At 48.3% G+C, this 22962-nt stretch overlaps 1 protein-coding gene across 1 annotated transcript; it reads left to right on the plus strand.

Annotated features, from left to right (window-relative positions):
- On the plus strand, nt 1-20146 carry Slc34a2 (solute carrier family 34 member 2). Its single transcript, XM_051164853.1, has 13 exons — nt 1-150; nt 8513-8627; nt 8769-8903; nt 9607-9735; nt 11310-11453; nt 11890-12001; nt 14645-14840; nt 15572-15667; nt 16217-16337; nt 17552-17719; nt 18512-18628; nt 18722-18846; nt 19500-20146. Exons 1-13 carry the CDS (start codon nt 34-36, stop codon nt 20127-20129), a joined length of 2205 nt encoding a protein of 734 aa, XP_051020810.1. The 5' UTR covers nt 1-33; the 3' UTR covers nt 20130-20146.
- The last annotated feature ends 2816 nt before the right edge of the window (nt 20147-22962 follow it).

The raw sequence follows: 22962 nt of genomic DNA on the forward strand, positions 1-22962 counted from the left end.
CGGCAGGCGGTCCTGGAATGTGCGAGGGGCGTGATGACAGCGACTGCCGCCGGCCTCTTTGCGCAACACCTTCGCTGTATATATACCGGGAGCTCAGCTGCGCTCCACCTGAGTGCCTCCTGCAGTCCCTCACCTGCCAAGGGAGCGCTGGTGAGTACACCGCCGTCGCTACCGCGCTAAGGGCTGCTTCTGCTCTCAAGGATCTTCACTGAGTTTTTAAGTGACTTCATTCTTTACACCTCAAGGGACTTAGCTGGTTCTGGGCTGCAGAGGAGGAAATAAGAGCATACCTTTCCGAAACTTTCAGACTCCTTTTTTATTTTTTTTAAAGGTGGTTGTGATTGCTGTCAGAATGACTGGATTAAAAAACTAGTGTAGGTGGACACGTCTCACCTGAAGCTTCTGTGATAGCTGTGTCTGTGGCTTGGGCTGGGATCTACCTGGCTGGGCTCACGCTTTGTCTGTGTGACTGCCATGTGGCTGCCCTCATGATGACACCTAGGTCTTTCCTGCAGATTCTAAGGTTTGTTCTGGCTGCTGGCGGATGGAGCGCCCCCCAGGGGGACTCAGCCAAAGGTTTTTGGCCCTCACTCAGAGGTCTTGAGCAAAACCTAGGATTTGATTTCTGGCTCTTAAGGCAGAGGGAACTAGGCAGGAAGGTGTTAGGAGCTTACAAGGAAGAGTACATGCACAGGGCTGAGGGAGACCCAGTGTGTTCAGGCCAGAAAGAGGAGAGTGCCTGTTTTAGAGTTCAAGTTCTATGAGAATTTTCTTAAGCCTCAGACTCATCAGTCCTGTACTACTTTGCGGGAGGTAGGCAGGGGAAACTCTTCCAAGAGAGTTTTGTGTTAGCCGGATGGCTCTGTCATCCCGTGTCCCCTTTCCTGTCCTCTCTGCTAGGCATTTCTGGAAAGCCTGAGCCTCCCCACCCACAGTGACCATTGTTTGGAATGGAGAGGCTGTCTTATTCTATGCCAGCCAATAACGACCTTTTCTGTTTTAAAAGGTTGTAGATGGATGGCAAGAAGGGCAGGCTTTGTAATAGTTTGGATGCTACACAAGGTACCTCTCTGCTCTCCCAGCCTCCTCCAGGGTACCACGACTGTGGCTGCCAGACACAGAATAGACTAAATTCATGAAGAAAACAGCATTGGGGGCGGGGATTGATTCTGATTAGGAATATATTAGATTTCAATAAAGACTGCATTATGATGATGTTTACAAATTCAGCCATTTTTTTTTTTTTTAAGTTCCCTAAACCAGAGAGAATAATATAGTTCCTGGTCAACTACGTGACACACACATTTGCAACCTAAGTGTTGAACCAAGAACCTTATATCGTGCTATGTAGTTACAAAGCTAGCCTTTGGGGTTTTGAGACACTTTCATGTAGGTCAAATTACTCTTGAATTATCCTCAGGTGTCAGTATGGACTGGCCCTACCATACCCAACTAAAATTTACTCTAAAATACAACTGCACCTTTAAAAAGGCATTGTGACAGTTTATATGAGGCCACGTTTGTAGTGATTGGATAAATGTCTTTATTAAAGTAATTAGCATCATTCTCCTAAAGTCTAAAACTAAAGCCATTCTCCTGTGTAGGACCTAGAAGAATTAGTTGTCTTTTTTATTTGTTTCTTTGTTTTTTGAACAAGGTCTTACCCAGGCCATCCTCAGACTTGTGACAATCCTCCTGCCTCAGCTTCTGTAGTGTTGGGATTTCAGGCATGTACCACTACCAGCACACCATTCTTACCTTTCTCATTTGATCACATTCCTACCTCCCCTCCAAGGGATTGTTTCTTTTGATGCTTAAAGGAAGCTGGTGTGTGTGTGTGTGTGTGTGTGTGTGTGTGTGTGTGTGTGTGAGAGAGAGAGAGAGAGAGAGAGAGAGAGAGAGAGAGAGAGAGAGAGAGATGCGCGCGCGTGCTATTATACCTTGAAAGGGTCGTTCTTTCAAAGCAGGAGAGCTCAGGTCTCCTGAGAACATTAGGTGTGTGGAGTTGTTATCCCTGAAGCTGTGACATTTTGACTTATAGCAAATTTTCTGTATCTTGGTTTCCTCTCTGCTATACAGTAGTACTAAATGATAAAAATGAAGCAAATCTCTCCCTCTGTAGAATGGTCTTAAGACTTGGTCTCAAAGATCACTGCTAGCTGAGTCTATGGTGCACACCTGTAACTCTATTACTTAAAGTCTGAGACAGAAGGATTGCCATCAGCTATAGGGGTTATATCGTGCATTCTGATCCCCCACCAATAAAAACAAAATGAAAGCCTTAAAGTGCTGGACAATTAAATGAGATGATCTGTGTATATAACTTACAGAGCCTGTGAGGTGCTCAATAGGGGCTGGCCTGACTGTCAGTGGCAACCCCTCTCCTTTTAAATTCAGTGGTCATTTTTGTGCTGTGGCCATACCTGGTGAGGACACAGGACCACTGACCCAAGCCAGTCTACTTTTCATCCTTGGTCCCTGGATAGGCAAGTGAAGCTCTACAGACAGCTAGCCCTAGTCTAGTCCTGGGACTAAGCAATGCCATGTGGAGAGTGTGGGTGACTGCCAGGTGCCCTACATTTCCCTGTTTGAGTCCTAGAAGAGCCCAGAAGTTTCCTCTTCTGGGCTTGCCAGGGGGAAGAAATTCCTCTTGGCATTGCGTGTGGCTGTCTGAAGTGGCGCCAAGAGTTCAATAGTGAGGCTCACTGCCAGCTCTGTAGAAACAGCCTTGTTGGGGGGGGGGCGGCTGGCTCAGGACCTGGGGCCCCTGTAATAGTTCTTTGTCTTGCTGGGCAATTGACACCCCGTCATATGGAGTGTTTCATCTTCCCAGCTTGCTGCTTCTGGTAGGTAGCAAGATGGTGCAGGAGTATGGTGTTGGGCAGGAAAGTAAAGGGAGCAACGGAATCTGGAAGTGGGTGGGAGAAAAAATTTGGAAGGGTCCAACAGTTAAGGCCTTTCTTTCCTTTCTTCAGGAAGCAGGTTTGGTGTCTGCCATATCTCTGGGTCAGTGACCTCAGAATCCTTGGTCCGCCCTGTTTAGTATCTCCTCCCTGCCCAGCATCCATGCCCAGAGGAGTGCTGGGTCTGAAGCAGCCAGTTATTACCAGAATTCTTGACCACTAATTTGGGTATCTGGACAGGGACACAGGAGTAATTCTTGCATTCCTGTTCCTGAGTTCTTGATGAGCCAGACTGTGGCTCCTCTTCCCCACCCCCCCACCCCCCACACACAAACAGCTGTGTGACTTTAAGGGAAGTTTTTCCACTTCTTTATTGTTGTATCCCAGAAAGAAAATTTCTCTGTAGGAGTTGCATGTGATTCTAGTTTCCTCTTTTCTATCTTTGTTGAAAGGCATCCCTAATACCCTTTGGGTCCTTATTGTCCCCAGGCCTGGCACTGGGCTCTCCGCGTACACCAAGTGATGCTTAGACTAGTTCATCATGATGCAATTCATTTCCCCAGTTGGGTGACTGTGCCAGTCACTGCTCAGGCCACTCCTACACGTACTATCAATTAATTTTCATAACAGCTCTGGGGAGAAATATGACACTGTTCCATTTTTTGAGATGATGACATTGAAGCCTAAGGTGTTTAGCTCTTCAGGGCTGGCCTCCCTCCACCAAAGTTCTGCTGTGTCTCATGCCATGTGCCAGACACCTAGTCTCTACACAAGTATCGCTTTCAGGGACCTGGAGGATCTCTGGGATGATGGCCTAGTCCAGGGGACAATTGTAGGGTATTTTCTTGCTCCAGAATCCCAGTTTAGGCTCTGGGTCACCCTGCATAGAGAGACTAGGAGGCTGGGAGAATGGGGACCAGTATGCCAGAGCAGCCAAGCGGCATGGCTGGATGGCTGCCAGATGTCATACATTTCCTACTTCCAGGGTACATGTAGCTTGGGGGTAGAGGGTCAGGAAGGGAGTGGCCAAAGACCTGGGGCTGGGTGGGCAATGCTTCCAGATGCTTGCCCAAGATGACCTTGCTAAGTGTATGCATCTATGAATCCTTTCCTGACCCAGCACCTGGCCTAAATGGTGACAGAGAGATCAGAAATCAAGTACCAGAATTGCTTCATATGGGGAAGTGTTTTATAACAGGTAATTGGGCTCAGAATAAGGAAGTCTCCCAAGAAGGAGCACAGGTAATGAATAGAATAGAAACACATCTCCCTTTTGGTAGCACAAACTGATAGTAAATGGCACCTCAGGTAGATGACATAGTGCAGACCTGCCGCAGAGACTGTGGACATTCTTTCTTGTTGAGTTTGGGACAAATCATAGAAATTTGGTCACAGAACACATCGTGTAGCTAGCAGGGAAATTAAAAAAAACCCAGTAAGACTTGATTGCCATGGGTAGGATCCTTGGCGGGGTCGCTGTGGCATCAGGCCACAGTTTCTAGGGATGATTGCCTTAGCCACCTTGCATATGGTGATGAGGGACACCCTCCTATCAGGAAGACTGGGCTAATAAAATTGCTACTTAGTCATAATTAGCATGGATCAGTGCATTCCCTCAGCAGGTCCTGAGCACTGGCTTTTCCATTTGGCTGCTATGGTCATTCCCCTGGGCACTGGAAGAGAAACCAGCAGGTTACTGCCTTCTGAGAGCTTACATTTTATTTGTGAAGGTGAAGAGAAAACAATTCCTGAGCTTAAGATTATTACAAGTGGGAAATGGCTCTACAAAATTCTCAGCGTGCCTCTAAGAATAGAGAGCCCCTTATGTGATACCCCTTTCTCCTTGGGTAACCCAAATAGATCATTGCAATCCTAAAGGTAGGGGTGTGTGTGTGTGTCTGTCTGTCTGTCTCTGTCCATCTGTCCATCTTTTTGTTTTACATTTGTTTCCCTATCCTGATCTGGTCTACATCTTGCCATTTCCCTGCATTCCAAATTCTGGGACTATAGGAGTTCATGTCCTTGCCCAGTTTAAAGTTGGCTTCACTATGTAGTCCTGACTAGCTATGTAGACTAGGTTAGCTGCTTCCACCGGAGTGTGAGCTTGAATGCCAGTAAAATCCGGCCCCCCCTCCTTCCCCTCTTTATGAGACAGACTCTGACTGATGTCTTGGCTATCCTGGACTTGCTATCTTTCCACCTTCAAGTGTTGGGATTACAGGTGCCAGCTTGAAGTTTTGGGGTTCTTGTCCATTTGTTTTGTTTTGGTTTTTGTTTCTTTGTTTTCCAACACATGGTTTCTATGTGTTATCTTGGATGTCCTGGAGTTTGTAGACAAAGCTGGTCACAGAGATCTGTCTGCCTGTGTCTCCCAAGTGCTGGGATTACAGGCGTGTGCCACTGTGCCAGGCCACCCAGCTTGAAGTTTTAATTCTATAATTCCAGTTGATAATAACCTTCCCATGGCCATTTTAGATAATGCATAATCACAAGGGCCACTGTGTGCTGGCTGCTGTCCTGAGAAGCCCTATTAACATGCTGTCATTTACATACAGGGACACTGAAAGGCAAAAGGACTTACCCAAGGGTACAAAGGCGAAGCTGGGTCTTGAACCCAGCAAGTTATAATCCAAAAACCCAACTTTCCTCAGGCCTCTTAGGTCCCTCAGGTCTCTTAGGATACTTGACAATGTTTAAAAGCTAATTTTCAAAATTGGGGCGAGGGGCATGGCATTTAGTAGAGACAGGGGCGATGTTAAGTATCCACCAGTAGTACACTCGCCCCAGTTGTCAATGTCTAGGCTAGTAAACAACATCTGAAATGTAAATTATATACCAGTCAAACGGCCAGTCACCCTTGCACAATTCCATAAATAAAACCGTGCCAGAGGAAGACAAGTAATGTTGATGTGACCATTGCGTGGGTGAGGCCCCAACCTGGCAGAAGTGTCTAAAGAGCTGTCTTTCAGCTTCTTTTTTGGTAGTGCTTGCCATCTCTTTTGAATGTATGTCAAGGGGGGCTGGAGGGATAGCTCAGACGGTAAGAGCACTGGCTGTTCTTCCAGAGGTCCCGAGTTCAATTCCCAGCAATAGATGGTGGCTCACAACCATCTATAATGTGATCTAATGAAGACAGAGCACTGTATACATAATAAATAAATCTTAAAAAAAGATGGTGTGCCAGATGAGTCATACAGTTAGCACGTACCAGGATGAGATGGGCAAGGCTGGAGCTGAGAGGAGGGAGGGTGTAGGATGATTAGTAAAGCCTTGTCTCTATCAGGATCGAAGTGGGAGTCCAAAGTGGCTAGTCTCCAATCCAGGGGGAGCACACCAATCAGAGAAGAGGAATCAATAGGGCAGCAACAGGCAGAGGAGTCTACAGCACAGCAGTGTGTTAGGATGGTTCATCCACAGGATGTGTGGAGCCATTCTAGGGGAAACCATGACTTCCATTAATTTGGGAGCTGTGGAGGCCCTGGCTGGTTGGTGCAATAGCCATCCAAACTGAATCAGGAAATGCTACCATTGAGATTTGGGAGCAGTCACAGCTGGCTTTGAAAGTCTGGCATGGTGATGGCAAGAGCTACGAGTAGGAAAGTTGTACTGAAGGGGACATGTGTCTCAACTAAAGGACGAAGAGTTAGCTTAAGTTGGGGTGAACTTGAATTTGAGACCGGGCAGGTTGATAGCCCCAGGGAGATTGTAGGCCAGAGTCTCCTATACAGGCACTTAGGGCAGGAAGCTCTGGCCTGGGCCCTGAGTCACAGGCTCTTCCTCTCCCCTTCCTCCCACCTGCCTTGTGCACGCTGGAAGCGGCCATTACTCCATATTCCATCTAAGCTGAAGCAAGAGCATTTCCTTGTGCCCTTAGTCCTGATGTTCTCTCAGACAAAGCCCTGTAGTTCACTCCTTCGCTCGGGTGTTTGTTTCCACATAGTCTATCAGGGGCCAGAGAGCCCCTGATTTGGTGGGGAGAAGGGGCTAAGGTATCTTCACACTACACAATACCAGGTTGGTCTGGAACTCACAACGTTCCCATCCTCGCCTCCCAAAGACTAGGGTCCTAGTGTGTTCCCTACCTGGCATTAATTAAGGGACTGGTGTTCACAGACCCCAGAATGGGGGAAGCAAGCTCTCAGGATCGTGTCTGTGACTGGCTTTCCCATCTGAGAGCTTCTGTTTTCTCCTGTGTAAATGCCATGAGGTCTCATCTAGGAGAGGGAAGGGCATGATGAGCCTATACAATTTCATTGTTGGATTCTGTTGCTGGTCAGGGTCTTTCTTGCTCTTAGATATGTCTGGCAAATGCTGTACCACTGAGCCAAATCTGCAGCCCAAGATTATCATCCTCCCCACTGTGTATGTGTCTGTCTGTGTGTCTATGCCTGTCTATCTGTTGAGATAGGGCCCAACTCTATCCCAGGCTACCATGCAGAGCCAGATTGTGGCACTCATTAGAACATAATTCCCCATTTAATTTTTTTTTTTTTTTTTTTTTTACAAATCTGTAAATGACTGAGTAGGAAATACCTTTTGATCTCTGTCGTCTATTCAGTGAATACGTCTTGGGTCTTATTTTTGGGCGAGGCAGAGCTTTGGTCCCTTGGTAGTTCATGTGCTTTGAAGGGGGAAGTAGATGCCATTTGGAGCCTGGTTCTGGGAAGCCCTGTCAGGAGAAGTGGTCAGGACAAGGTAGAGCTGATATGCTTCCTCTTCTAATTCCCAAGAGGTCACTCTGAGAGCTTCCCCGATGTGCTCGCAGCCTCTTCAGCGTGGAGTGCATCTTCCTTCTAGAGCCCAGGCTGGCCTCGAACTCCTGGAGTTCCTCCATGCCCCAGGCTGCTGAGTGCTGGGGATACAGGTGTGGGGCAGCACAGTAGATTACACTCTGCCAATGCGGCTTAATTTGCCAATCTTGTATTGCTGATGAGGCTGAACTCCTAGGTTCTAGTTTTCGCTGTTTGTACTTCCTTTTCTGAGAATTTTCTGTCCTTTGGATTGTTCTGCCTAATGGCATCGGAACAGGCTGCAAGCTGTGGCCAGCCAGGTGAGCTGGCATGTAAGTGAGAGGGACATTGTGGAGAAAACGGGTCACAAGGAAGTCTGAAGAGCTCGGAAACAATGCCCCTCTGATAAAGGGCCATTGATGATGGCAAGATGACCCAGCGATGGTTATATTTTATCAGACCTTTAAATTCTACCAGTCTCATAGGCCCTAGACACATGAAGGATTGCATCCATTTTACAGACAGGAAACTGGTGCTCTGTGCTTAGAGGCAAAAAGGTGTTTGGTCCAGAGGCATACCCACTCATGAGTGGCGCTATCACACTTTCACAGGAGGCCCAGACGGCAGGGAGAACTAGTGGACTGAGTAGGAGTGTGTACATTACACACTGGCATATGTGGGTATCTAGACCACTGTGTGAGGCTTGATGCGGATTGGCAATTGAAGTAGCCCTGGCGCACCTAGCAGATGGAGCCCATGGGTGAAGGAGCATCTTTCCCCTGTTCCACTCCTAAGTAGAAGATTTACAAGAAGGGTCTTTTCCTCAGGCAACTGTTACAACGGTGGCTGTATCCTTAAGCTCCGCCTTCTCTTTGGCAGATCATGGCTCCTTGGCCCGAGTTGGAAAATGCCCAGCCCAACCCCAATAAATTCATTGAAGGGGCCTCGGGTCCACAGTCCAGCACACAAGCCAAAGACAAGGAGACCAGTAAAAGTAAGTGCTGTTCACCAACTGGGGACACCCCCACCCCACCACACCCCACCACACCCCACCCCCACCACACCATACCCCAAGCCCCTGTAGGACTCAGATTCAGCTTTCATTCCTCATGGCCTTGACTGCTTGTTTGAGCAGATGACGACGGGACTCCTGTAGCCAAGATTGAACTTCTACCATCCTATTCCACCGTGGTCCTGATAGAGGAACCCACTTCCGGGAACGACCCCTGGGACCTGCCTGAACTCCAGGACACGGGGATCAAATGGTCAGGTAAATGGAGGTCCAGTGTCCAGCAGAAGCCAGCAAGAAGGACCCCAGCCTGTCTACACACAGCATTTGCCCCTGGGTCCCACGTAGCAGGGTTCCAAAGCAGGACAGCTAGGGGACCCTTTGTGCTGGCCAGGTTAAGCTTTATAAGAGGTGCTGAGAATAGCCAGGGAATCTGGGGTGAACACCAGCTTATTTCTGTTCCGGGTGTGGGCTTGCAATCAGCCTGTGGGCCAGTCAGCTAGGATAGGCTGGGGTGTTCGGAGGTGAAGGGCAGTAGGAGAGGCGAGAAACACTTTGGTTGTAGCTGAGCTGGCCCTCAACAAACTACAGCTTTGATTCCAGGGGTTAGCTGTGCTTTCTGAAGGTGCTTTGGGGAGCAAATTCCCTGTGAGGTAAGTGCTCACCTACCTCAGTGACACTATGGTTCACTTGAACATCTGGGCCCAGACTCCCTTGCGCTCTCTCTTTCCCCTCCGACTCTCTCAACAAACACTCAGGAGGGTTCAGTGAAGTGCGGTCCAATGAGAGTTACCATAAAACCTGCAGCTGCGGAGGCTTCTGCACTTCATGGAGGGCCCCTCCCACTTGCTTTGACATAGGAGCCAGTGGGGGTAGAAGGCAAAGCTGCGAGCGCCCTGGCCAGACATCTCTAGTCCAGCCATAAAGACTTAACTGTCCTGCTCTTCCCTCTTCCCCACCACAGAGAGAGACACCAAAGGGAAGATCCTCTGCGTTTTCCAGGGGATTGGGAAATTCATCCTTCTCCTGGGCTTTCTCTACTTGTTCGTGTGCTCTTTGGATGTCCTCAGTAGCGCCTTCCAGCTAGTTGGAGGTAAGGATGACCACCCCCCTCCACCACCACTCCCACCCCCGCCCAAGGCCTTCGGGCTGGAGGTGGATTTTATTCTTTGAGGTGGCCACACAAGCACAGCTCACAGACCATCTCACGATTCAGCATGGTGAAGGGCAGGGGGAGGGGCAAACCCGACTATCTCAGCCATCTAAACATTTAAGTGGCTCTGGCGGCTTAAGCTAGGGGCCAGGGCTAGAACTGATTTGAGCTATCCGAATCCTTTCCATTGTACACAAACCCCAGCAGGAAACTGATTGACTCCTTCTATCTGGGGGAATCCCTGCTGTCTCTAGGCTTCTGTCTAGAGCATGTGGGAAAAGAATGGTCTCTCAGGCCACAGCAAGTCGGAAAGATCAAAGCCGGCCTTTTCCAGGTGGAGCCCCACAGTAAATGCCTTCCCTGGACTGAGTGCAGGACCCAGGGGCCAGAGAAATGGCCATGTCTGCTCAGTTAACTTTGGACCCTCTCTGGGTGACAGTAGAGAGATAGCAGCCCTGTCTGGAATAGTCCTTCCCAAAGTCCCACATGGAAGAGATGACCAAGGCTCAGAAGTCACTAACTAACTGACTTTACACACACATCCTGTAACGAACACAGTGGGATTCTGCAGCACAGAGCAGGAAGACACAAAAAAAAAAAAAAAAAAAAAAAAAAAAAAAAAAAAAAAAATGCCTGGGACTTTCTGCTTTTGCTGCCTTCAGCTACATATAAACAAATAGAAATAGTCTTTTTAAAATGTATTATTTTTTGGTTTTTTGGTGGTGGTTTGTTTGTTTGTTTGTTTTGTTTTTGAGACAGGGTCTCTCTATGTTAGCCTTGGCTGTCCTGGACTTTCCCGAGTGCTGGGATAAAAGGCGTGTACCACCATGCCTGGACCTCTTTTTTTTAATTCCCTATTTAGATAAGAGTGCTCTCTAACTTTTAGATCCACCTGCCTCTGCTAGGATTAAAGGCTTGTGCCAGCACACCCTTCCCAAGCCTGTTTTTTTTAAGGACAGGGCTTCACCCTCTTGTCTCTGCCTCCCCATTTCTGATACTAAAGGCATGACCTACCATGCCCAGCTGAGCTGATCTTCTGATCTGAGAGATGAGAGGGGTAGGCGGCAGGTCAATTGTCAGGGCCCTGAGAGGTAAATTGATTTTGAATGTGGTATGCCTCCCTGTCCCCTTGGGGACATTCATAAGGGACTTGGCTTATGACTATCTTGGACAATGCACATCCAGGGTCCTTCTCTCTAGGCCTCCATCATTAAGTGGAGGCAGAGGACTTAGGATCTATATACCAAGCTGGTTCACGATCAGCGAAGACTGGGAAAAGGCTGGCCAACTAGGGAGGCTGAAGGTGGGAAGTGGAGACCCAGGCCCAGACAGTGGGACTGGAGGCTCACACAGACAAATCCGCTTCCTTCCCAGGACAATGCAAGGAAAAAGGGAAACAAGGCTGATAGCTGGGCTCCCGATGCTCTACAGCCAGCTGGCCTTGTGCTGACACTTGGATTAGGTGCCACCCGCCCTCTTAAACTCTCCTTCCATGACCATCCTTTGCCTTCCAGGAAAAATGGCCGGCCAGTTCTTCAGCAACAATTCCATCATGTCTAATCCTGTGGCCGGACTGGTGATAGGGGTGCTGGTGACCGTAATGGTACAGAGCTCCAGCACTTCCTCCTCCATCATCGTCAGCATGGTAGCTTCCTCCTGTGAGTAGGGGACCAGCTCTATCTCCCCGTTTTTCTTTTCTCTCTTACATCAGTATTTTAAACAAATGTAACTAATTAGAATTTTTCCCCATAGTGGATTTAAGGCCGGCCTAAAACTACACAACACAAATATCTCCAATTAAAAAAAATGTGCCCTCAACTTTGGGGGGCTCATTCACCCTGTTAGTCTCTGATTCCTGGGTTCCTATGAGATGGACAGGGCAGTTTATAAAAGAAATAGGGAGTGTGCTGATGCCCAAAAATTACATTGAAGAATGGGGTACATTCAGACTCATGGGCTCTCCTCTCTGGACTTTAGTAGCTGTGTAGCAATATGTATGACACACTACTGCAGTGCATCCATCCCACGCTGGGGCCTGGGGCACATTGCTTCCCTGCTTTGCAGGCTCCCTCACAGTTATTTTCCACCCTTCAGTGTTGACCGTGCGGACCGCCATCCCCATCATCATGGGTGCTAACATCGGAACTTCCATCACCAACACTATTGTGGCACTTATGCAGGCGGGGGACCGGAATGAGTTCAGAAGGTAGGTGACCCAGGGCAGACTCTGTGCCCACCCCACCATGTCTGTCCTTTTGAGTCAGTCAATGCCTTTCACTAGTCATGAAGGTGTGCTTGGCAGTTTACCTGGAAGGGGCCTCAAGAGTCCAACTAGAGTTGGGGAAATGATTAGACAGCCATGTAGCCAAAGCAGCTGGCACCTCATCAGGGTACATGAAAGCCAAGCGCTAGTTAGACGTACAGAGTTGGGACAAGGCCAGTTGGGGCAGGCTTCGCCGTCTCACTTAGTCATAGATAATTATAACTTCCTAAAACGACCATTTTAGGCTAGCTCAACTACTACCTCCTCACCTGTAAGTCAGCAGAGGCAAATATAGCTTATGACGCATGAAGTATGAAAATAGGGTAGTTGGGGAATAGGCAAAGGGAAACCCTCAGTCTCCATGTTAACGTGGGAATTAAAGCGTGTTTCCCCACTTCTTCTCTATCCAGCGACAGACTCTTACCAGAGCTTATTAAAATAACAAAACGCAGTTCCCAGCTTGTCTATGTGATGCCATCCCATGGTGCGGTCAAGCAGCTGACATTACAGCAGGTGGTTGAGGGGAAAGAATGGTCATGTTTGTCGTGTCTGCTGGTGAATCAACAGGGAATGCTATCTCAGTGGCCCATCCACCTGAGCCACCTCATTTGGTCCCTGATGACATGTCTTGATAGACATGATAATACACATTAAGACAGGCACTCTCTAATTTCCTCTTCTCCTGAGGCCAGACAGCCTTCTTTATTCCCCATTATATTCATCTTGAAGCCAAAGGAGACACAGTGATGTCACTGACAGGGACAACCTGGATTCCAGTTAGGTTTCAATTCTGGAAAACTTGGGTTAGTCTCCTGATGATTTACCCTGGATTTCTTTCTACAGAATAGAAGCTTAAAGCCTCAATGAGGTGCCTGCATGTTGGGATATAACTGGCTTAGCTTGTCCCCTCCCCCTGTGCTATTTCAGTGTGCTCTGCATAGTCAATACTGGCTATATGCAGCCTCCTTCTTGAATCTTTGAGTTATCGCCTTGCACATCTACAATAATCACTGCACCAAATGTTTATGGGGCTCCCATGCATTTACTGAGCACCAGGAAGTGTTTGAATCATTTCCTACTTCATCAGCAGTATCTGAATTGCCAGTATCTTAAATTGCCTTCTCTGGGAAGAATGAGACTAGCTAACACCATAGAGCAAACATTGGACCTTCTTTTTACTAGTGAGATTAAGTATGTCCCCATCTGCTCATCAAGTGCTTCTTTGCGTGGCCACATACCAAGCACACCTAGTGGTAGGCATTTTTCTGACACGGGAGATGTTTCTAGAAAGAACATTTTCAGTTTTCATTGAGGAAAAAGACTAAGACAGAGTTTGTTGCTTTTTTGCCTGGCTTGGGATAGTTTCTTAATTTCTATTGGGGTGGGGGGTCAGGGGATAGTTTCATTTCTTTTCTTTCTTTTTTTTTTTAAAGATTTATTTATTTACTACATATACAGTGTTCTGCTTGCATGTACACCTGCACACCAGAAGAGGGCACCAGATCTCATTATAGATGGTTTTGAGCCACCATGTGGTTGCTGGGAATTGAACTCAGGACCTTTGGAAGAACAGTCAGCAGTCAGTGCTCTTAACCTCTGAGCCATCTCTCAAGTTTTTGTGTCTCAGAATTTTGGTGGTGCATGCCTTTAATCTCAGCACTCCTGTAAAAGGCACTTCTGCTACTATAACCATAGCTGACTCCTATCAACCAGTCATACAAATTTATCTATAAGCCCTGCACCTGGTAGGTGTCCTTATTTAGGGAGTCCAGCTCTGCCTAACACTTTAAAGAAATGTACACTGGCCAGGTGGTGGTGGCCCATGCCTTTAAGCCCAGCACTTGGGAGGCAGGGGCAGGCTGATCACTGTCAATTCAAGGCCAGCCTGGTCTACAGAGTGAGTTCAGGACAGCCAAGGCTACACAGAGCTCAGAACTGGATTTAGTCCACTCTTGGATTTAGTCCAGTTTCAGGCTGCTGTACTGGTGGAGTGTACATACTCTCAGGTACACACATACACAACTTGTAATTCAGCTGGTAACAACATTCTAATTGTCTGTTCTATGCCCTCCAGACCATGCCCTCCAGACCGTTCAAAGGCCAAGTTGCCTTCCAAGCAAATTAAAATCATTCTAGGCACAGTTGAAGAGACGGCTCAGTGGTGAAGAGCACTTGTTGCTCTTGCAGAGGACCTAGGCTTGTTTCTCAGCACCCAGATGGAAAACATTCATAATTTAATTTAAAAGTTTTATTAATGCTTTTTGTGTTTGCCTGTATGTATGTATGTACCACATGTATGCCTGGTGAACCTGGAGTTGTAGGTTCTGGGAATAGAACCCTGGTCCTCTGGAAGAATAGCCAGTGCTCTTAACTGTTGAGCCATTCTCTCCGGCCTTAAAAAGTTGATTAAGGAGGGTTTGCGAGCGGTCTTGATGCATTCTGCTGAATAGTGGTTGTTAGGATTCCATCCCTGAAATACTATACTGGCTGGCAAAGTCCTCCTAGAGCAACTACCTGTGTGTACTTAGGTGGAAGTGTTACATCCCCTCAGAATGTAATATGGCTGCGGTGGTTTCCTTCCCTTAGGGCATTTGCAGGTGCCACCGTCCATGACTTCTTCAACTGGCTCTCTGTGCTGGTGCTCTTGCCCCTGGAGGCTGCCACCCACTACCTGGAGATCCTGACAAACCTTGTGGTAGACACCTTCCAATTCCAGAATGGAGAAGATGCCCCAGACATTCTGAAAGTCATCACAGACCCCTTCACAAAGCTCATCATCCAGGTAGTGGCCGTGTTAGTACAGCTCACATCTCAGTGAGCCTAAAGAGGACAGGACAAAGAGCAAAAGCTACAGGAGGGAGGCGGGAGTTAGTATCACCTGTTTCCTTGCGTAGCATCCTGGCTTACCCTCCTTATTGGGAATGGGAACTGAGGGTGGCTAGGGGAGATGAGTGAGTGCCTCTGAGAGATTTCTCACTGTCATGACAGTTTGTTGATGGTTGATCCCCTTCCTACCTGAAGCCAGTCATACCCTCTGGTCTTGGGGGGTCTGTCCTAGATATGGGTGGAGGGAGGACCAGCTAGCACTAGGTCTCTACAATGCCGGCTATCAATGCCCTTAGCACACAGTCATGTTCTGGGGAACTGCCAATTTCTAGGACAGTGGTTCTCAACCTTCCTAATGCTGCAGCCCTTTAGTACACACTTCCTTCCTCATGTTGTGGTGACCTCCAATTATACCTTTGTAACTGTAATTTTGCTACTGTTATGACTGGCAATATAAATATCTGATATTTCTGACGCTCTTAGGCATCCCCTGTGAAGGGGATATGCTGTTCTCAGTAGGAGGTTGGAGTTGGGGGAGGGTAGAGGCTTTAGATATAGTGTGGTCCAGTGGCTCACAGTCCTGGCCCCCCCCCCCAACACACTCAGGGCCCCCTGACAGCAACCACTTCTGTCAGGCATCATATCCGAGGACGTGCTGACCCCATGCTCCCCTATTGCTCCCCTCAGCTGGACAAAAAGGTCATCCAACAAATTGCGATGAATGACCCAGAAGCCCAGAACAAGAGCCTGATCAAGATCTGGTGTAAAACTATTACCAATGTGGTAAGTGTCAGAAAAGTTGCGGGGCGGTGGACAGTGGTGCATGATGCATGAGTGGGGGTGTCACCCAAAAGAGTTGAGAAGCAGTAAACCAAAAAGTCTTGGGGGGGGAGGGGGAGGCTGCAGGGAGTCAGCTCTGGCCACTGCCCTTCAAAGAAGACAGCCACCCTTTTCCCTCACTGTTAAACACACGTTCCTTGGCCTGGTGTAATACTTGTGGGTCTCACAGAAGGCTGGCTGGCTGGCAGCAGGGGCACCTCACTTTTCAGACTATTTAACTCCTGAGGAGGCACACACATCATGTCTCACACTAGAAACTTACTCAACCTGCTGTGCACTGTGGATGTGGCTTCACCCTTAATTCTGGATGTAGTGTGTCAGTGTGTGCATACATGTATTTGTATGCTAAAGGCTGGTGATAAAATCCTTCAAGGGGAGGAAGGTACCCTATGATGGAGCCATTGTATATAGATCAAAGGATAGTGTCCCATTGAGTCCCTACTTTGTTATTTTCCACAATGGACACATCTCATGTTTGTCACTGTCATTTAGACTCAGATGAATGTCACTGTCCCCTCGCCTGATAACTGCACCTCTCCTTCAAATTGCTGGACTGATGGCATAGAGACTTGGACCACCCAGAATGTGACCCATACCGAGAACATTGCTAAATGTGAGTGGTAATTAGGGGACAGGCCAGCTAGGTGGGGGTGGAAGGAAAGGAAGGCTAGCCCAGTCCCTCTGGGAACTCCAAGCCACCAGAAGAGCTTGTGATTGGTGTCCACCATGCTCCCTTGGTGTGCTATAGAACCCCTTTGTCAATAAGTCAGGAGTAATCGATGGCTGGTTTGACTATGTAGGGTCTGTTCACTCAATGAGTCCCCTTTGAGTATCTCTCTTATCCCACCACTGTGAGTGCTGCACAGTGAGAACCTTGATATTTCTTGTGATTCTCCCCACAGAACCAGGTGAGCTTGTCATCCCTAATGCTCTAGTTGCCGTCCGTTAGTATTACTATTGTTTCCTGGACTGTCACAAGGATATCTAGGGGAAACTTTAGTTAGTAATGCCTCAATGCTTGAGGCGCTGGAAAGGTGGCTCAGAGGTTAAGAGCACTGACTGACTCTTCCAGAGGTCCTGAGTTCAATTCCCAGCAACCACATGGTGGCTCACAACCACCTATAATGTGATCTGTTGCCTTTTTCTGACCTGCAGGTGTACATGCAGGTAGAACACAGTAAACATAATAATAAATCTTTTAAAAATTGCTAGTGAAAACATCAAGGGGCCAGGTGGTAGAACTGGGCTGGACACTATGCTTGGCCCATCACAAGCTAAATGATTTAAAGACCTCACTTCACCTTCTGGTCTCAGAAAGTGTAATTAGTTCACACAAAGCAGGGTAGGCCTGGGCCTACCTGCTTTTATTCGTAGGAGGGGGAGGGTCCACTTATTCTCCATATTGGAGACAAGCCTGAGCGATACCAGATCCTGTCTCAAACATGGGCTGGTGACGTGGCTCAACATTTAAACTCACATACAGCTAGCCCATACAGTTCGTACATCAAGTGGCCTACAAACCACCAATAGCTCTCTACTAGAGAATTCTGCCTTCTAGTCTCCACAGAGACCTGGCCATGGGCACATGCACACACACAGACGCACACAGACACACACACACAGAGACAATCTTTTTAAAAAGTTTTTGAAAACAGCTAGCAAACCACACTATGTCAAGGCAAACTTAAAAACAAACAAACAAACAAACAAACCAAAAGCATGGTTATCCTGAGTTCTTCCTATGCGTCTAGTTGCCAAGTAAGATCGTTTCCAAGAAGGAATGGGTAGCAGCCCCTGACATCCTGACGAGCCTCTTTGTCTCTTCAGGCCAACACATCTTCGTGAATTTCAGTCTCCCAGACCTTGCGGTGGGCATTATCCTGCTTTCTGCCTCGCTGCTGATCCTCTGCGGCTGTTTGATCCTCATAGTCAAGCTCTTGGGTTCTGTGCTCAAGGGACAGGTTGCTTCTGTCATCAAGAAGACCCTTAATACTGGTAGGTCCAACACCCCAACCCTGGTCTAGCCTTTGGGAGATGGCCCGGACACCCAGAGAGACTTTTGGATTTCCATGTTGCAATAGCCTCTGTGTGGAACTCATTCGTGGACCTGCTGAGCTACAGTGATTAAGATGTTATTTTCCATGGAAATTGTCCTGGATGTCCCCTGTAGGTCAGGGAGGGGAACAGGTATAGTCCAATGCAGGGTGGGCAAGGCCCTGAGAATGAGCCAGTGTCTGCAGTTAGTAGCCCTTATAGAAAGGGCAATTGGTGTCCACCCTAGTATATGCCTTTATTCTCATTTCCCCTGTGGCTCTGGAGGACTAGGTCAGCCAATGAGATTTACTGTTCAACAGGCACCAGCTGGTAAGGTACCTTACCCAATGAGCATGCAATCCCTCAAATCTCAAAATGTTGCAGTGAACATCTGTACCCCAATCTCAGGATAAGGATCCATGTGTTTAGGTGGGGTTTGTTTTTTGATTTTGGTTTTTGTTTTTTGACAAAACCAGTGACCCAATTCCATACAGGCAGTAGAGTGAGTCCATAGCTCATTGCTGAGTGTGCACTGATGCCAGAACAGACTTAAGGGCACACGTGTGGACACATGAACTTGCAGAATGATGTAGATTAGAGAAGGATTTTAGAAAGCTACCTGAAAATCTCAGGTCATGTCTTGGGGGCGGGGGGCATGCAACCCTTCACCCTAACCTCTGCTCCCTAGTCCTAAGGAGGTTCCAACCCACGCCCAGGAATTTGTCACATACCCTTTTTCTGTCTGTCTACCAGATTTCCCCTTCCCCTTTGCGTGGTTGACTGGTTACCTGGCCATCCTTGTCGGGGCAGGCATGACGTTCATAGTGCAAAGCAGCTCTGTGTTCACTTCCGCCCTGACGCCACTCATTGGTGAGCTTTTGTGCCTAACTTCTCCCTTGGGTCACCATTGCCTCTTCCATGTTTACTTGGGCTCATGATGTGTGTTCTGTGCTCTCTCAACAGGTATTGGGGTGATCAACATTGAGAGGGCATATCCACTCACTCTGGGCTCCAACATTGGCACCACCACCACTGCTCTCCTGGCTGCCTTGGCCAGCCCAGGCAATACCTTGAGGAGCTCCCTCCAGGTCAGCACCTGCTACTGGGCTCTGGGTGGCATACAATCCCTCTGTAGTTTTGAAAATCAGTGCTTTGTTGTATTGTGCTCGAGTCAGAATTTCATGAAGCCCATTCTGACCCCAAATTCATAGAGTTTCCATAAGGAGTCTTGAGAACTCCTGCCTCTTCCTTCCTCTGTGCTGGGATTAGATGCACACACCACCACACCTAGCATGCAGCCTGTTTTCTAATGTATTATATCCAGAAGGCAGAACTAAGATACTGGGAGAAGCCACAGGGAGCCAAATATTAGGACAGTCAAAGGTATGTATGGGTGGGTTCCTAAGAGGTGCCTTCCTTGCTGAGACAATAGGAGCAGGCAAAATTATGTCAGATGACATCTTCAAGACCTAAAAGCTGGCCAGGAGCTCCTGTAATCCCAGCAGAGGCAGGAGGATTGTTGTGAGTTTGAGGCCAGCCCGGTCTACAAAGTGAGTCCAGGACAGTCAAGGCTACACAGAGAAAGCTGAGCTACTCAGTGGGGCCACGCCCTTCCCTTTTCCCCAAGATCTTCAGACAGTAAAGTGATGTGTGCTCACAGAATACAAAGCTCTTGACAGGCCCATTAGGTGACCCCTATCTCTCTTCCCATCCCTCACCTCTCCAACATCCTCTGTTTCAGATTGCCCTGTGCCATTTTTTCTTCAACATCTCTGGAATCTTGCTGTGGTACCCGATCCCATTCACCCGACTGCCCATCCGTCTGTCCAAAGGCCTGGGCAACATCTCCGCCAAGTACCGCTGGTTCGCAGTCTTCTATCTCATCTTCTTCTTCTTCCTGACCCCGCTGACGGTGTTTGGCCTGTCTCTGGCAGGCTGGCCAGTGCTGGTGGGCGTAGGCGTACCCATCATCCTGGTGCTACTCCTGGTGGTGTGCCTCCGGATGCTGCAGTCCCGCTGCCCTCGGGCGCTGCCCCTGAAACTCCGTGACTGGAATTTCCTGCCCTTGTGGATGCACTCCCTGAAACCCTGGGACAACGTCATCTCCCTGGCCACCACCTGCTTCCAGAAGCGCTGCTGCTGTTGCTGCCGTGTGTGCTGCCGTGTGTGCTGCATGGTGTGTGGCTGCAAATGCTGCCGCTGCAGCAAGTGCTGCAGGGACATGGAGGAAGGAGAAGAGGAGCAGGATGTCCCAGTCAAGGCTGCTGCGGCCTTTGACAATGTAGCTATGAGCAAAGAGTCCCAAGATGAGGGCAAAGGCGAAGTGGAAGCCCTGGGCATGAAGGCCATGTCCAACACTACAGTGTTCTAGGGGGCGCTTAGGAGTCCCGGGGGACACAGCTTTCCCTTCTAATGTCTCACTCGAATTCTTTGACCAGGAACAGAGTTATCGTAGAATCAGTCTATAGGTGAATTGGACTTGCTTAGACTGTGAACACAGGTGACCTGCTATGCTTTCAAAGATCGCCCTCACCCAAAGGACAAGCGGTAAGGGAGGCATTAGAGAAGGTTTTGGAAAGGCCCTATGTAGAAGTATTTGTAAATATATGTACAAAACAGTCCTTTCTTGCTGTAAAACCTCAGCCACATCTCTCTCTCTCTCTTTTTTTAAATCAAAGCCCTCTTCCCCCCACCCAAGTGATACTCCTCCTAAGCATCTTTGCTCCAGAGCAGCCTGTTCAGACAAAATGAAGTAATTTGGAGCCTTTCTAGTTTACATCGCAGGAGAACATGCCCTCCATCAGGGCTTTAGCTGGATGGTTATGTCCAGGCCAAGCAGCTGACCTCTTCATCTTTCTAGGATGGGGCCACATCTGGCTTGGGGCTCAAGGCATGTCTGGCTCACCCATTGGTTTCTATGCCTAGGGCTCTTTGCTGAGTTAATTTAGACGGTAAGGCCCTGTGGTTACAGACCACTGGCACCCTCTTGGTTAGACAGTGATGCTCCCAATGAGACTTGTAAGACCCGTGTCCCAAGCCCTCCATTGCTGCCACCTGGAACCATGTTCTGGAGGAGGGTCTGCTTATCCTGTTTCTTCTGTGCCATGAGACTTCCTGGGCCAGCTTTTAGTGGCCTGTGTCATCCATCTGCTCACGCTCCCACTCATGTACTCAGTGAGATCCTCCCACAGATGAGCTCTTTCCTGCCTCCTCCTATGCCTGCAGAGATCCAAGGGAATTCTCAGGGGGGGGAGATGATGCTCTCAGAATCAAGATGAAGCTCAGCAGGGTTTGTCGGTGACTGTAGGTAAAGGGTGGGAACCCTGTTCACACTGGGTATCTTCTCTGTGCCTTTAGAGTCCCCCCTCCACACACACACACACACCCTGTAGTTCCCACCACAGCTTTTCAACCATCACCACCCACCCTATCCCAGCTTGATTCAGGGTAGGCACTGTGGCCCCATATGACTTTGCTCCCCATTCTCTCCCAACGCACTCTCCACCGTCTGAACAGGCTGAGATGCCAAGCTGAGCCCCTCTGTAGATAAAAGTTCCCAAAGAGCCATTTATGTGGCATATTTATAGCCATGCATCTGTACAGAATACTTCATAAGTTATATAGTAAATAGTGATTTGTTTTATAGTGTCTCATTTGGAAATGAGGCAGGGTTCTTTTATGTACTGTAAAGAACAGAAAGAGCACCTTTGTATATTTTGTAATACTCCTTTAAACACGACTCTGCGGCCACGCCACCCCTCCCCTGTAAATATGTAAGTTACACCCCATGAGGTGGCTTTGCACTCTTCTTTTAAAAAAAAAGAGGGGGGATCCTTGTACCTTTGTTAATTTGTATGTTTTTAAACAATTGAGGGAAGGGAGAAATAAAAGAATCACCCCCCCCAAAAAGTGTGTTGCTTCCAACTAGAGGATACTGGGGGTCAGGGTTAGCGCGAAGCATCTTTCCTTACCCAGGCCCCACCATGCACCACCGACGGAAGCTGTGTAGCCTGTGGAGTCCCCAGGGACACTTGGGGACCTTAAGAACACTTAGTCCCACCTTCATTTTTTTCTCTTCCAGGTCATGGGGGACTAGCTAAGTCAAGCATAGCGTTTTATGGTTATAAGTGTCACCAGGTTTGTGGAGTCTTTGAAGTCACACACTTTTGAAGCCCATGTACGCAGTTTCCTTCCTTCAGAAGAAAGTAAAGGAAAGAAAGGAACCGAACCGGGCTATAGGCTGCACTGTCTGTCCTTTCTACCAGTGATCTCTGCCTGACTAATGAGGAAGAGCTGAAAGGAGAAGAAATGGGAGGGGCCACCCCATTTCTGTGTGGCTTCCCTGTCAGCCTTTGAGGCTAGAAGAGGGAGAAGAGGAAAGGGTGGGTCCTGGGGTGGGGGGGGGGGGTGGCGGGGGGTCCCTTGGTCGCTTGCTCTGTGTCAGTCAAAATGTACGCACAGAGAGTTTTTACACTACCAGCACCTCCAGGCCAGCAGAAGCAGCCTCTGGAGCCAAGTCTCGCTGTACCGTGGTATCAACTGAGTCAGCTGGGTCTAGGCTTTGCAGCTAGCTGCCATTTGCCCGCTAGTGTCAGTGGCCTACTGTGATCACTTAAAGGCCTAGGGGATCCTCACCAAAGATTTGTTTTAGGACCATCTCAGCAAAACCCAGGCTGCTCCAGTCTTTTCTGTAAAATGTATTTGCTTAGCACACTGAACATCTATATATTGCTTCTATAACGCCAACATAAACCCTCCCAGGAAACGGACAAGAACTGTCTACATGTCTGATCTATATGCAATTGTCTCAAGTAACCTAGGTTGGCTGTGTATCGTGCCAACAAACTACACCCCAAATCTATGAATGGAGTAAACCAATGAAATGGTGATGGGTTTTGTAGCACTAAGTTTGGGTTTTTTATTGTTGCTACACAGCACATGACTGGTTCGTTAAGTGTAGGCACTGTCTCAAGTTATTGCTCCCAAACCTTCTTGCCCACCTGTTTTCCCCAGGTCTCCTTTCAAATTCCCCCAGAACGATCCTCCTGTCTACTGCTGGGGAGTGGCTTGACAGGCTCCCAGACTCGGTTATTTACTCATTAGCTTCAGCATAATGTCAGTAGTGTGCTATATTGGCAGAAGAATTCGTCCTCCCCGGCTTTGGCTAAGGCGGGGCCTGTGAGCACAGCATCTTTTGAGTTTGA

The sequence above is a fragment of the Acomys russatus genome, chromosome 22 (assembly GCF_903995435.1).
Source record: "Acomys russatus chromosome 22, mAcoRus1.1, whole genome shotgun sequence".
In the NCBI taxonomy this organism is placed as follows: domain Eukaryota; kingdom Metazoa; phylum Chordata; class Mammalia; order Rodentia; family Muridae; genus Acomys; species Acomys russatus.